Source organism: Melospiza georgiana, chromosome 29 (genome assembly GCF_028018845.1).
Source record: "Melospiza georgiana isolate bMelGeo1 chromosome 29, bMelGeo1.pri, whole genome shotgun sequence".
Taxonomy (NCBI): Eukaryota; Metazoa; Chordata; class Aves; order Passeriformes; family Passerellidae; genus Melospiza; species Melospiza georgiana.
In genome coordinates, this window is record NC_080458.1 from 5,598,274 (window position 1) to 5,614,170 (window position 15,897).

The 15,897-nt window shown below is 54.2% G+C and overlaps 1 protein-coding gene across 1 annotated transcript in view; it reads right to left on the bottom strand.

The window, feature by feature from the left end:
• LRP1 (LDL receptor related protein 1) overlaps positions 1–15,897 on the bottom strand; it is a 129,138-nt gene that overhangs the window by 90,937 nt on the left and 22,304 nt on the right. The window contains exons 3-6 of the mRNA XM_058042204.1: positions 10,600–10,737; positions 8,101–8,220; positions 5,600–5,728; positions 5,183–5,446 (exon numbers count right to left, since the gene is read on the bottom strand). Coding sequence (XP_057898187.1) covers positions 5,183–5,446; positions 5,600–5,728; positions 8,101–8,220; positions 10,600–10,737 — 651 coding nt within the window. The remainder of the gene's footprint in view (positions 1–5,182; positions 5,447–5,599; positions 5,729–8,100; positions 8,221–10,599; positions 10,738–15,897) is intronic.

Consider the following 15,897-nt stretch of genomic DNA (forward strand, 5'->3'; position numbering starts at 1 on the left):
GAAACCAGTGATGGACTGGGAAAGATCAGAGCTGGGAGTGGGAGAGCAGTGCTGGATTGGGAAACCAGTGATGAACTGGGAGAACAGAGATGGGACTGGGAAAGCAGTGCTGGAACTGGGAAAGAGCAGAGCTGGACTGGGAAAGAGCAGAGATGGGACTGGGAAAGCAGTGCTGGAACTGGGAAAGAGCAGAGCTGGACTGGGAAAGGAGTGTTGGACTGGGAAGGAGCAGAGCTGGACTGGGAAAGAGCAGAGATGGGACTGGGAAAGCAGTGCTGGACTGGGAAAGAGACTGGGAGAACAGAGCTGGGACTGGGAAGGAGCAGAGCTGGACTGGGAGAACTGGGAGAGTGGCACTGGGACTGGGAAGGAGCAGTTTTGGGACAGGACAGCAGTTTGGGACTGGGAAGGAGCAGAGCTGGGACTGGGAGGGTGGCACTGGGACTGGGAGGGCAGAGATGGGACTGGGACTGGGAGGGTGGCACTGGCACTGGGGGGGTGGCACTGGGACTGGGAGGGTGGCACTGGGACTGGGAGGGTGGCACTGGGACTGGGAAGGAGCAGCACCAGAGCTGGGATGGGGCAGTGCCAGCTCCAGGCACAATCACTGCATTCCCTGGCATCACCAAGCTCAGCTGCTGATCAGACCCTCCCAGTTCTGACCACGCAAAAAAAAGAGCACAGAAAAGGGGAAAAAGAAAAAGGGGAAAAAGAAACTGAAAGAGTGTGAGGAGAGGAAGGGCAAGGACAGGGCAGCCACCCCAAGAGCCAGGGACAAGCCCAGAGCTCTCACTCCTGGCACGTGTTCCCCAGTATTTTTCCACAGTGCAAGCAAAGGGCTCCTGCCTTGCCCTGAGTGTCATCCGATCACAGAGCACCGGAGACGGGGATTTAACACCTCTGTCACCACTGCCATGGGGACCCAGAGGTGACAGCACAGCCCTGGCCTGCTGCCAGCCAAAGGTGGCATCACAAGGACAGTCCTGAGAGGTGTCCCCACCTCCTGGTGTCACCTCTGGGGACACGAATCTGATGGAAGGAGGCACAAATCCCCCAGGGATTTAACACCTCTGCCAATGCCACCATGGGGACTCAGAGGTGACCAGCACAGCCCTGGCCTGTTGCCAGCCAAAGGTGGCATCCCAAGGACAGTCCTGAGAGGTGTCCCCACCTCCTGGTGTCACCTCTGGGGACATGAATCTCATAGAAGGAAACACAAATCCCTCAGCACAGCTGCTTCCCTGCCAGGATTGCTCAAGGATGCAATCCCTATAAAACAACCCCAGGATTGGAGGACAAGGCCAGCAGGATAAGCTTGGAGACCTGGGGGAGCAGAGAGCTCTGGCCATGACACGAGAAGCAGCAGCAGCAGATTTTAATTATTATTTTTTAGTGCTCTGTTTGGCTCAGAAATTCCTTGGAAGCCCAAGTGCAAACAAACAAGGACATTGTCTGGGGGGAACACGTGGAGGTTGGAATCTGCTTGAGAAATCCCACGGGATCACAAAGTCCCCGGAGGTCAAGGAGCTGCCACGGAGCACTGAGGGCCCAGGGGGAGCTGTGACAGGTCCCCAAGTGTCCCCTGCCCCATCCCAAAGGGGTTTAGGGGTTCAGATGAACCCCCCTGTGCCATCCTGGTGCCAGCCTGAGCCTCTGTCCTTGAGCCTGCCAGGCATGGAACACTGCAGGATTGTCACAGGGAGAGGGGGAGAGGGACAGCAGGATGGGAGGAAGGATAAGACAAGTTCCTCTTGTTGCAATTCAGCGCTGGCAGGAAGGACAAGCCCTTCTCATGCCTCATTCTCATCATGGGGGTGAGCACTGAGGGACACTGAGCACACAGGATGGTCCCTGTGGAGATGGGGACGGGCTGGACCCCTCCCCACATCATCCCACCTGTGCTGGCCATTGCCACCAAGCCCTGAGGTGACTGATGGTAAAGAAAATGATCAAATTCCAGCAAAAAACCAGAAATTTTTGTAAGAGAAATGGATGGAAAGCTTCACCAGGCTCTGATTTTTTTAGTGTGTCCCTGAAAAAAGACCTGAGAGTGGCCAGAGCCCCCCAGCCCAACTGACGGTGGAGAAAAATGATCCAGTTCCAACTCAAAACAGGAATTTTTGTAACAGAAATGGATAGAAAGCTTCAGCAGGCTCTGATTTTTTAGTGTGTCCCCAGAAAAAGACCTGGGGTTGGCTAGAACCCCCCAGCCCAACTGAGGGTGGAAATGATCCAATTCCAAGAAGAAACAGGAATTTTTGTAAGATAAATGGATGGATGGAAGGATTCACCAGCCTCTGATTTTTTAGTGTATCCCAGAAAAGGACCTGAGGGTAGGAAACCAGCCCTGAGTGGGCCAGAGCCCCCTCAACCAGCTAATGGTGGAGAGAAATGATCCAATTCCAACACAAAATGGGAATTTTTGTAAGAGAAATGGATGGAAAGCCTCACCAGCCTCTGATTTTTAGAAAAAAGACCTGGGGGTAGGGAAGCAGCCCCGAGGTGGCCAGAGCCCCCTAGCCCAACTGATGGTGAAGAAAAATGATCCAATTCCAACTCAAAACAGGAATTTTTTGTAAGAAAAATGGATGGAAGGATTCACCAGCCTCTGATTTTTTAGAGTGTCCCCAAAAAAAGACCTGGGGGTAGGGAAGCAGCCCCGAGGTGGTCAAAGATCCCCCAGCCCACTCAGACTGATGGTGGAGAGAAACGATCCAATTCCAGCACAAAACAGCAATTTTTGTAACAGAAAATTCCAACACAAAACAGGAATTTTTTTGTAAGATAAATGGATGGAAGGATTCACCAGCCTCTGATTTTTTTTTTTAGTGCATCCCAGAAAAAAAGACCTGGGGGCAGGGAAGCAGCCAGCTCAGATCAAGTGAGAAAATCAGTGCCTGTGACAAATATCCACGGGCAGCGAGGTGGGAGCCGAGGGGGAGGCGCTGCAGGAAGCCCTGAGGAGAGCAAAAAGCTTCGGGAGTGTAAAGACCGAGGGGAAACAATAAAGCTCTGAGGACACCGGGTCGTGCCAAGGGCTGTTAACAGCCCTCATTTAACACATCTCCCGTGGCACAAGTGACAGGAATCTCTGCAGGACAGGGAGGCAGGGGAGCCTCATCATCCCAGGGTGTGCCCCTGCTGCTCTGCAGCCCCTCAGCATCGATGTGCCCCCATCAGAGGGGTTTGCGGCTCAAACCCCATTAGCAGCAGGCACCGGGGAGGTCCCCGTTCCTGCTGGGAGCAGATGATGCCATAAAGAAGGAAATAAAGAGGGAAAGCACTAATTGGATTCGCAGCGTCCTGCAGGAGAGTGACATTATCTCCTCATCCCCACACCAGTGACATTGGGGGAATTCACTCCTCACTTCCTTTGTGATGAGCCAGAGGCGCCTAAAGAGACCCCCTAAATTCCAGGGACACCCCAAAAATCCCAGGGACACCCCAAAAATCCCAAGGAAACCCCTAAAATCCCAAGGAAACCCCTAAAATCCCAGGGAAACCCCAAAAATCCCAGGAGGGAAGCAGGAAGCTGAGGCCTGTCCTGCTCAACTCCACGTTATCTACGGCCTGGGGAGAGCAAAGGGTGAGGCCTCACCCTAAAAATACACCCAGCCCTAAAAATACACAGGGTGAGCTGGAATTAACTGTGCACACACACCCTCGGCAGTGGCCACAGCCTGCCTTGCCCTGCCCTGCCACACACAGAGCCGGGGACCCCCAGGATCTCCAGGACCCCCAGGATTCCTAGAAACCCCAGAATCCTCAGGACCCTCAGGATCTTCAGAACCCCCAGGAGCTCCAGGATTCCCAGAAACCCCAGAACCCCCAGGATCCTCAGGACCCCCAAGACCCTCAGGAGCCCCAGGACTCCTGGGACCCTCAGGACCCTGAGAACCCCAGGGCCCACAGGATCATCAGAACACTCAGGACCCCCAGGTCCCTCAGGACCTCCAGGATCCCCAGGATCCTCAGGACTCCTGGGACCCTCAGGATCCCCAGAACCCCCAGGACACCCAGGATCCAAAAGATCCTCAGGACCCCAGGATTCCCAGGATCCTCAGGAGTCCCAAGACCCCCAGAATCTCCCGGACCCCCAGAATCCCCAGGACTCCCAGGGTCCTCAGGACCCTCGGGACCTCCAGGACCCCCCAGGACCCCCCAGAACTCCTGGGACCTCCAGAACCTCAAGGACCCCTGGGACTCTCAGAACCCTCAGGATCCCCAGAGCCCCCAGGATCCACAGGACCCCCAGAGCCCCCAGGATCCCCAGGATCCTCAGGATCCAAAAGATCCTCAGGACCCCCAGAACCCCCAGTTTCCCTGGGGACCCTCAGGATCCCCAGGACCCCCAGAACTCCCAGGACCCCCAGGATCCCCAGGACCCCCAGGATCCAGCTCAAATCCCACTGCCCTCAGCAGAGAATCCCTCTCAGCTCCAAGATCCACCCGGGACCTTCACTCCTTTGCAGAAATCTCTTCCATCCCAATTTGCCCACCCAACAGCCCAGTGGGTGAGGTAAGGGGATCCCTCTTCCCCCTGGAGGCCTCCCCATTTTCAGGAGGCAAAGGACACCCCCAGGAGAAGCAAAAACCTGACAGAGACCCACTGCAAGCTCCAGATCCTCCAATTCCACCCCAAATTATTCGGGCAAAGGATAAAAGCAGTGACAGGAATGGTGTCCCACATGCCAGCTGTGGCACTCACTGCTCTGTGCATTCATGGAAGGTGCTGGAAGCCCACAGGGACTCCTCAGAGAGCACCAAAATCCCAACCAGTCACTCTCCCTCCCATCCTAACCAGCAAACCCAAACTGGACGTGGAGCTGTGACCACACTCGTTCCACCAGCAGAAGGAAATGCCACCAGCCACCCCACACCACGACTCAGGGGCACCCACAGAGGCACCTCTGGGTTGGGAGTTTGCTCTTGGTCACTTTTTGGGGTGGGATTTGCTCGTTTTTATGGGGTGGGACCAAAGGAAGCAAGAGCTGCCATCCCAAAACTTGCTCCACTCCTCCCTGTATCACTTCTCCTCTTATCTGCACACCAAGAAATTACTAAATTTGATAGAAATAATAAAAAAGGAAAGGGAATGACCTGTGGGAAGTTCCTTCCCAGTTCCACCCACCTCAGCCTGGGAATTGGGGACGGGGGAGCAGAACAAGGAACGGACACTCACGGTGCAGGCTCAGGGAGATGTTGATGGACCTTTCCTCCACAAAGCCCTTCAGGTTGGGGATCTTGGCACACTTGAGGATGGTCTGGGAGGCGCTGTCACCCACGTGGACCCAGCAGACCGTGTCCTCCACGTAGTTGAAGTCCATGGCCGTGGTCTGCTTGGCGCTGGTGGGGGTGATGTTGGGCACGGGGGCCCCGCTCAGGTACGTGGCCAGGATGTTCTGGGAGTTGGCAATGAGCAGCACAGGAGGGCGATCCACGGGCTCTGGGGACAAGCAGGGGACAGCAGGGTCAGGGCACAGCTCAGTCCTGTGGACGTAACCCCAGGGAAGAGCCCAATGTGGAGAATTCAGGGGGTCGTGGTGTGCAGAGCTGCCCTGAAGCACCACCTGAAGTTCTCCCTTGCTGAGGTTCTCACCGTTCTTGGCCTTGCAGGATCTGTTGTCTGGCTGCAGGAGATAGCCCTCGACACAGCTGCAGGTGTAGGAGCCCTCTGTGTTGGTGCATGTCTGGCTGCAGGTCCCATACACGGTGCATTCATCAAAGTCTGGGAGAGACAGGAAAAAAAAACAAGGTTTGGACCAGGGAAAAAACCCCAAGGTTTGGATCAGGAAAAAACCCAAGGTTTTGACCAGAAAAAACCCTCCTTTGCTGCTTGAAGAGGAAATGAAGCTCCACAGTTTCTCCAAGGTGGAGCTGGAGAGGAGGGGGTGATGCCTGAGCCAAAGGGACCCTCACAGTAGCCTGCCAGGGAATCCCATCCCATGGATCCCATCCCATTCCATCAATCCCATCCCACAAATCCCATCCCATCCTATCCCATGGATCCCAGCTGATCCCATTAATCCCATCCCATAAATCTCATCCCATCCCATAAATCCAATCCCATAAATCCATCCCATCAATCCCATCCTATCCCATGGATCCCACCTCATCCCATCCCATCCCATCCCATCCCATCCCATCCCATCCCATCCCATCCCATCCCATCGATCCCACCCCATCCCATGGATCCCATCCCATCAATCTCATCCCATGAATCCCATAAATCCCACCCCATCAATCCCATCCCATCCCATCCCATCCCACCCCATCAATCCCATCCCATCCCATCCCATCCCATCCCATCCCATCCCATCCCATCCCATCCCATCCCATCCCATCCCATCCCATGGATCCCAGCTGATCCCATTAATCCCATCCCATAAATCTCATCCCATCCCATAAATCCGATCCCATAAATCCATCCCATCAATCCCATCCTATCCCATGGATCCCACCTCATCCCATCCCATCAATCCCATCCCATCAATCCCATCCCATCCCATCCCATCCATCAATCCCACCCCATCCCATGGATCCCATCCCATCAATCTCATCCCATAAAGCCCATAAATCCCATAATCCCATCCCATCCCATCAATCCCATCCCATCCTATCCCATGGATCCCAGCTGATCCCATTAATCCCATCCCATAAATCTCATCCCATCCCATAAATCCGATCCCATAAATCCATCCCATCAATCCCATCCTATCCCATGGATCCCACCTCATCCCATCCCATCAATCCCATCCCATCAATCCCATCCCATCCCATCCCATCCATCAATCCCACCCCATCCCATGGATCCCATCCCATCAATCTCATCCCATAAAGCCCATAAATCCCATAATCCCATCCCATCCCATCAATCCCATCCCATCCTATCCCATGGATCCCAGCTGATCCCATTAATCCCATCCCATAAATCTCATCCCATCCCATAAATCCAATCCCATAAATCCATCCCATCAATCCCATCCTATCCCATGGATCCCACCTCATCCCATCCCATCCCATCCCATCCCATCCCATCCCATCCCATCGATCCCACCCCATCCCATGGATCCCATCCCATCAATCTCATCCCATGAATCCCATAAATCCCACCCCATCAATCCCATCCCATCCCATCCCATCCCACCCCATCAATCCCATCCCATCCCATCCCATCCCATCCCATCCCATCCCATCCCATCCCATCCCATCCCATCCCATCCCATCCCATCCCATCCTATCCCATGGATCCCAGCTGATCCCATTAATCCCATCCCATAAATCTCATCCCATCCCATAAATCCGATCCCATAAATCCATCCCATCAATCCCATCCTATCCCATGGATCCCACCTCATCCCATCCCATCAATCCCATCCCATCAATCCCATCCCATCCCATCCCATCCATCAATCCCACCCCATCCCATGGATCCCATCCCATCAATCTCATCCCATAAAGCCCATAAATCCCATAATCCCATCCCATCCCATCAATCCCATCCCATCCTATCCCATGGATCCCAGCTGATCCCATTAATCCCATCCCATTCCATAAATCCCATCCCACAAATCCCATCCCATCCTATCCCATGGATCCCATCTGATCCCATTAATCCCATCCCATAAATCCAATCCCATAAATCCATCCCACCAATCCCATCCTATCCCATGGATCCCACCTCATCCCATCCCATCAATCCCATCCCATCAATCCCATCCCATCCCATCCCATCCCATCCCATCCCATCCCATCCCATAAATCCCATCCCATAAATCCCATCCCATCCCATCAATCCCATCCCATGGATCCCACCCCATCCCATGGATCCCATCCCATCAATCTCATCCCATGAATCCCATAAATCCCATAAATCCCATCCCATCCCATCCCATCAATCCCATCCCATAAATCCCATCCCATCCCATCAATCCCATCCCATCCCATCCCATCCCATCCCACTTGCCTGCCCCAAACTCTCCCCATCCCCTTTCCCACCCAGCCAAGCCCCAGCGCTGCTCCCAGCAGTGACACTGCCCCATCCCCAAAGAGCCACCATGCCCAGCAGGGCCTGAGGGGCTCAGCCCAGCCCAGCCCCACCTCTGCAGCTCCTCCTGTCCTCAGCCAGCTGGAAGGAGTGGTTGCAGTAGCACACGGGGCCGGACAGCGTTGGGGCACAGTGGTGCTGGCAGCCCAGGGCTGAGCAGTTGGCCAGTTGTTCTACAGGGATGGAAGAGAGAGGATTTCACCCGGGATGGACACCAGAGATCACGGGTTGGGTGAGCAGGATCACCAGAGCCCATCAGGAACACCCCAAACCATCAGGATCACCAGACCCCATCAGGATTTGCTGGGAAATTTCACATTTCTCCCACCCAACAACACTGGGGCACAGTGGTGCTGGCAGCCCAGGGCTGAGCAGTTGGCCAGTTGTTCTACAGGGATGGAAGATAGAGGATTTCACCCGGGATGGACACCAAAGATCAAGGGTTGGGTGAGCAGGATCATCAGACCCCATCAGGAACACCCCAACCCCATCAGGATCACCAGACCCCATCAGGATCATCTAACGCCATCAGGAACACCAGAGTCCATCAGGAACACCAGAGTCCATCAGGAACAACCTAATCCCATCAGGATCACCAGACCCCATCAGGATCACCAGATCCCATCAGGATCATCTAATGCCATCAGGAACACCAGAGTCCATCAGGAACACCAGAGTCCATCAGGAACACCAGAATCCATCAGGAACAACCTAATCCCATCAGGATTACCTAACCCAACCAGGAACACCTAACAGGGAGCAGGGGTTGGGGTGACAATTTGGGGTCATGGCTCAGGGTCACAGCTTGGAGTGATGGCTTGGGGTGACAGCTCGAGGTGACAGCTCAAGGTGACAGCTCAAGGTGATCACTTGGGGTGACAGCTTGGGGTGATGGCTTGGGGTCATGTTTTGGGGTGACAACTCGAGGTGACAGCTTGAGGTCACAGCTTGGGGTGATTGCTTGGGGTGACAGCTCAAGGTTTTCACTTGTGGTGACAGGTCAAGGTGACAGCTTGGGGTGATCACTTGGGGTCACAGCTCGAGGTGACAGCTCGCCTGCCCACACCCGGGGCAGTGGCAGGCTGGGACTCGCAAGCAGCTGCCAGGAAATGCAGGAAATGCAGGAAATGCCTCCCTGGGGTGGCACCAGCCACGGGCAGGGGGGCACTCAAGCCCCACCGAGGGCTGGCAGCCCCAGCGTGCCCAAACCTGCGAGCACCAGGTGCCCAAAGCCCTGAGCAGCTGCCCCAGCACGGCTCACGTGGCTCAGACAAATCAGATCCCACTTCAGCAACGAGAGCTCTCACTGAAATATTCATTCTCAGCTCAAGCACAGCTGCAGGAGCTGCTCCCATGGGATCCAGGCAGTGGAAAGGAGCTGGGTCCCAACAGGGAGCAGCCCTTTGGGGTCAGGGGTCTTGCTGGAGCAGCACAGGAGCTCCCCAGGGCAGGAATAGAAGGGTTGGGGAGCACAGAGGCTCTGGAACACAAGGTCAGGCCAGGACACACATTTCTGAGCAATTAATCTGCACAGCAGCACGCTGGTTTAGGGAGTTTTCCAGCAGGATTAGCCACGGGGACAGGCCAGGAGCAGGGGACAAAGCTCCTGGAAATTAGGGGAAAAACAAACCCCACAGTGGTACCTCTTATCTGGACCAGAACCCCAGGACTGGAGCTTTTAAGCCCAGGAGACAATGCAGCTATTTCATGGCTGCGGGCTCAGGAATGATGGGCATTCACTTCCAAGCGGCTCTGGATAATCTCTGGATCTGTGGCTGTGCTGAGCTGAGTGTGGTGGGGTTGAAATTCAACAGGAGAAAACAGGAACCTCATCATTCCTATTCTGTTGGGGCAGCCCCCCATTCCTGGGACACCCAAAGCTCTGCTTCTGGTTGGCTTAGGGTTAGATTTAGGGTTCTCTCACAGCACTCATTTGAGAAAAAATAGATTTTCATGGGTGCACAGGTATTGCATCAGCATCAAACCACGACAGATTGTGCTGAACTGAGTGTTTTGGAGCTCACATTTAAGAGGAGAAAACAGGAACCTCATCAATCCTCCCTCATTGGGACAGCCCCCATTTCCTGGGACCCCCAAACCTCTGTTTCTGGTCACATCTCACAGCCCTCATTCGAGAAAAACATATTTTCATGGATGCATTGCTATTGAGACAGCATCAAACCATGACAGACTGTGCTGAGCTGAGTGTGGTGGGGCTCACACTCCAAAGGAGAAAACAGGAACCTCATCCCAAAACAGGAACTCCCACCCTGTTGGGGAGTAGCTCAGGGGTTAGCCCCCCTTTCATGGGACCTTGTTACCCCAAAACCTGGTCACATCTCACAGCCCTCATTTGAGAAAAAATATATTTTTATGTCTGCATTGCTATTGAGCCAGCATCAAACCATGACAGCTGAGCGTGGTGGGGCTCACATTTAAGAGGAAAAAAACAGGAACCTCATCCCAAAACAGGAACCCCAACCCAAAACTCCTCCCCTGTTATGGGGTACCCCATTGGGGACCCCCCCCATTCCTGGGCCCCCCAAACCTACCCCTGCAGTGCGGGCCCTCGTCGGAGCCGTCGAAGCAGTCGTGGAGGCCGTTGCAGAGTTTGCTCATGTGGATGCACAGCTCTGTGCCCAGGCAGTTGTGCTCGTTGGGCTGGCACCGTGACACTTTGCTCTGGGGACCTGCAAGGGCACCAAAGGGCGCAGGGGTCAGCACGGGGATTGTGGCTCCCTGGGTGCCAACTCACTCCTCGTTCCAAAAATGTGGCATGTGGGGGCCCCTCTGAGCCCAGCACAAGGAGATTTAATCTTCATTATTAACTGGAAAAATTACAAAGAAGGGCAGGTTTTATTTTTAAGCTCCTCTGAAAAGAAGCAAGGCATGGAGACAAACAACAAACACACCATAAATCCATGAAGGGCCTGAAAGCCCAGGAAAAGCTCCTGCAATGTCCAAGCTGGAGGTGGCTGCAGGGGTGACAACGAGCCCTGCAAATCCTCACCCCTGTCCCTGCCCCAAATCCACATTTCAGGGCTGAGCTACCAACACATCTCTGCCCAGCCAAAACACTGAAATCCCATTTTCCAGGGGCTGCTTGTGCCTCCTCACCCTCCCCTCAGCAGGGCTGGCAGAAACAGCTCTGTGGATCCCCCCCGGGACCCCCAAAAGCAGTGAGAAGAGGGGATCCACAGAGTTATTTTGGTGCTATTTCCACAGCACACAAAGTGTCCAGGCACGCTCCCATTTTATCCCAGTCACCTTCACCAGGAGCTCCAAGAGCAGAGTTTGCCCTAAATAAGCTCCAGCTCTCCTTGGAGAGGAGTGTGACACCACACACAGAGCTCTGTGTGCTGGTACATCCTCACATCACGTCTCTGAGGGACACTGGGGGTGATCCCTGGGCTAAAGGAGGGGATAAAAGCCCTTGGAAACAGAGGGGGCTGTGGGAAGGAGTTTGTGACACTTTTCCCCCCCCAAACTGAGCAGGATCCTCAATCCATCCCAGCCAAAACTTCCCTCGGTCCATCCTGGGCAGCGACCCCCATTCCAGCTCAAGGGATGAATGAAAAATGGGAATTTAACAACTTAACAGGTTCTACATGCACTGAGTCTCTAACACATCCCAGTATGCTCCCAGTAAGTAAACTGGCCTGGCACTGGGGTGATCCTCCAGGGTACATCCTCATCCCACACCTCTGAGGGACACTGGGTGTGATCCCACCATGATCCCTGGGCTAAAGGAGGGGATAAAAGCCCTTGGCAGCACAGGGGACTGTGGGAAGAGGACCACAAAACCCAGGATTTGTGACACTTTCCCCCCTCAAACTGAGCAGGATCCTCAATCCATCCCAGCCAAAACTTCCCTCGGTCCATCCTGGGCAGCGACCCCCATTCCAGCTCAAGGGATGAATGAGAAATGGGAATTTAACAATTTAACAGGTTCTAGATGCCAGATCTCTGCCCTGAGACCCAAACACATCCCAGGGTACATCCTCATCCCACACCTCTGAGGGACACTGGGTGTGATCCCACCATGATCCCTGGGCTAAAGGAGGGGATAAAAGCCCTTGGCAGCACAGGGGGCTGTGGGAAGGGAACCACAAAACCCAGGATTTGTGATCCCTTTCTCCCCAAACTGAGCAGGATCCTCAATCCATCCCAGCCTCTGCCCATCCTGAGCAGCGACACCAATTCCAGCTGAAGAGATGCCTGGAAAATGGGAATTTAACAATTTAACAGGTTCTAGATGCCAAATCTCTCCTCTGAGACTCAAACACAGCCCAGTATGATCCCAGTGAGCAAACTGGCCTGGCATTGGGGTAATGGGATCCTCAGGATGTTCAGGCTCTGTCACAGCCAGCAGGGATTTGACCTTCCCCTGTTTCCCAGTCCCAGAGCACCCAGCAGATGATTCCTGGGAGAATTTTCTTACTGCACAGATTTATTCTTTAGCAGAGGGTTAGGCCCACAGTAATTGCAAATTATGGGTTAATTAAGGAACATCAATATATGGACCAGAAGAATGGAGGGGCTGGAGTGAAGAGCCCAATTCATCAGTCAGAACTGCTCTGCCGTGTCCATTATTCCCTGCAAAGAGCCTGGATCAAAGCACTTATCCCAAACAGGGCCAGGATTAATCCACAAGCCACTTTGTTTGCTTTTCACCATGTTGGTGCTAATAAATGAGCCAATTTATTCCATGTGACAAGCTTGTGGTACACCCCAAGGAGCTGAATTAGATAGGAATGTTTAACCTCAAAAAACCACTCAGGAAAAAATAAAAAAAGGAGAGAAAAAAAAAAGCAATTCTTCCTCCTGCTGCAGTTGATTTGGCAACAGCCCAGGGTGATGCAGATGGGGTGGAAAATACAATGAGGGAAGAGCTGGAGGAGCAGGGGTGGGGTGGTCACACTTGTGCCATCAGGATGGACAGGGATGGAAGCACTGAGGGTCCTGGTGGTGCCTCTGGGTCACTTCAGAGCTCATCAGAACCGTGCCAAGAGCAGATCCAGCAGGGATCCAAGGCATCCTGAACCCTCAGACCAACGGATGGACCAAGCAGGCACAACAAATTCCTCCCTCAGAGCCCCTCATCTTTGATCTCCAACAGGATGGAGGCTCCTGTCCAAGTCTCAGGAAAGCTCTGTGGAGCAAAAACCTGATGGTGCAAGAAACGTGTGTGAACCACTCACACCAAACAAGCAAGAAAGGGACCTGAGCAAAACCATGGAATACTTCAAAGGAAAAGGGACCTGAGCAAAACCATGGAACACCTGGAAGGATTCCCCAGGGAGGCAAAGCTGGCACGTGCCTGACAGAATTTCAAGAGCTCCAACAGGAGAACGCGAACAGCGCCGGGCTCCGGAGCCTGAGCAGGAGCAGCGCTCGCAGCCCGGCTCAAACACAGATTAAATGAGTAATAAAAGTAAAAAATGAGAGTAATAAAAGTCATTTTTCTCCCTTGCCAGGGAGATAAGGGAGATGAGAGGCTGCTGGAAGTGGTGTGAGAAAAGCTGACCTGGCAATCCTGGAGATAAAAGGGGCTGACAGGTTAGGAATGAGCCTGGGCAGGAGCAGGGAGGCTCCACTCATGCCCTGGGCACGCAGATGTGCCCTGGCACCCCAATCTCCATGTCCTGGGGGGCACAGCATTGCCCTGACACCCGCACAGTGTCCAGAAGTGGGAATTGGGGGAGGTGGGCAGAGCCACTGAGGAATGTGCAGCCCCTCCAGAGATCAGCTGGGGATGGAACTGCTCCTGAAGAAGTGAGAGATTCCAGAGTTTGGGGTCTGTGGTGGTGATAAAACACACAGAGTCAGTCCCACACATGGTGAGGAGAGAGGAGATGCCAGGCTGTGGTCTGTGTCTCACAGAGGCTCCAAGTTCCCCATCCTGGAAGTGCCAGGAGGGCACAGGGGCATCAGGGGTCCTGTGTCCTTCAGGGATGAACCCTCAGGGGGCTTGAACCAAACCCAAGAGTCCTCCAACATCCATGACCTTCTCACAGAGGGTTCATCCACAGCACCAGAGGCTGCTCCCAGGGAAGAGAGGAAGAGGATGGAGAGGGAAGAGCATCCAAGGGGTCCGTGCTGCCGTCACCTGTCCCCGTGGATGGAGCACAGACGCACACAGCGAGCAGAACACGACAATCAGGACGGATTTCTTCCAGCCTCTGAGTCCTCCTGCTGTAATTTTCCAGGGCTGCTGATTGACTGGAGGCAGGCAGCCCATCCCAGCCCCCCATCCCTCCCACGGAGGGGCCCTTGCATCATTTTTGCCTTAAGGAATAAACAAACGCGGAGCAGAACCAGGAGCTGCTCTGGAGGAGATGGTTCTGCCAAGCACAGCGAGAAGGGGGAATCTGGGATGGGGGACAAGGAGATTCTGCTGGGTTCTGTGGTGGCTCTGTCCACGTGGGACATGGGGACGGGTGGTTCTTTGCTGCAGCCTGGCCAGAGCAGAGATCCCAACGCAGAGGGACTGGTGTAGCTGCCATCCTTGGTGTCACCAGAGCTGCAGACACCCCCCAATTCCCACCCCACACCTCACCTAACCCATGGTTTCCTCCCAGAGAGACTCCACCACCCCATCCAGAGCGTGAAGTGGGAATCTGGGTGGGAGAATGAAGTGGGGATCTGGGTGGGAGAGCTGGGATGGGGGACAAGGAGATTGGGCTGGGTTCTGTGGTGGCTGTGTCCATGTGGGACATGGGGACGGGTGGTTCTTTGCTCCAGCCTGGCCACAGCAGGACTGGCACAGCCACCATCCTTGGTGTCACCACAGCTGTGACCCCCTTGCAGACATCTCCCAATTCCCACCCCACACTTCACATAACCCATCCCAGTTCTGTTCCCTCCCAGAGAGACTCCACCACTCCATCTGAGGGAGCACCTCCAGAGCTGAGCCCAACCCAGCATCCCAATCCCAAACCCCATCTGGGACAGCCATGTCCCCTGGCCAGCTGCTCCCCAGGACTTCCAGGGATCTCCTTCCCTCATTCCCAGTGCCCAGGAATGCCAAGGTGCTGAGGATGAGGGTGACACTGCTGCTGACTCCTCCCTCCTGGTGCACGTCCATTTTGATGGGAACAAAAATAATGAGTGACCCTCTGTTCCCAGGAGGGTGGGATGGAGCCATGGACGGACAGATGGACGGATGGACAGATGGACGGATGGATGGATGAGGGATGGATGGATGGATGGATGGATGGATGGATGGATGGATGGATGGATGGATGGATGAGGGATGCATGGATGGATGGATGAGGGATGGATGGATGAGGGATGGATGGATGGATGGATGGATGGATGGATGGATGGATGGACGGATGGATGGAAGGATGGATGGATGATGGATGGATGGATGGATGGATGGATGGATGGATGGATGGATGGATGAGGGATGGATGGATGGATGGATGGATGGATGGATGGATGGATGGATGAGGGATGGATGGACGGATGGATGGATGGATGGGGGATGGATGGATGGATGGATGAGGGATGGATGGATGGATGGATGAGGGATGGATGGATGGATGGATGGATGAATGGATGGATGGATGGATGGATGGATGGATGGATGGATGGATGGATGAGGGATGGATGGATGGATGGATGGATAAGGGATGGATGGATGGATGGATGGATGGATGGATGGATGGATGGATGGGGGATGAGGGATGGATGGATGAGGGATGGATGGATGGATGATGGATGGATGGATGGATGGATGGATGGATGGATGGATGATGGATGGATGGATGGATGGATGATGGATGGATGGATGGATGGATAAGGGATGGATGGATGGATGGATGGATGGATGGATGGATGGATGG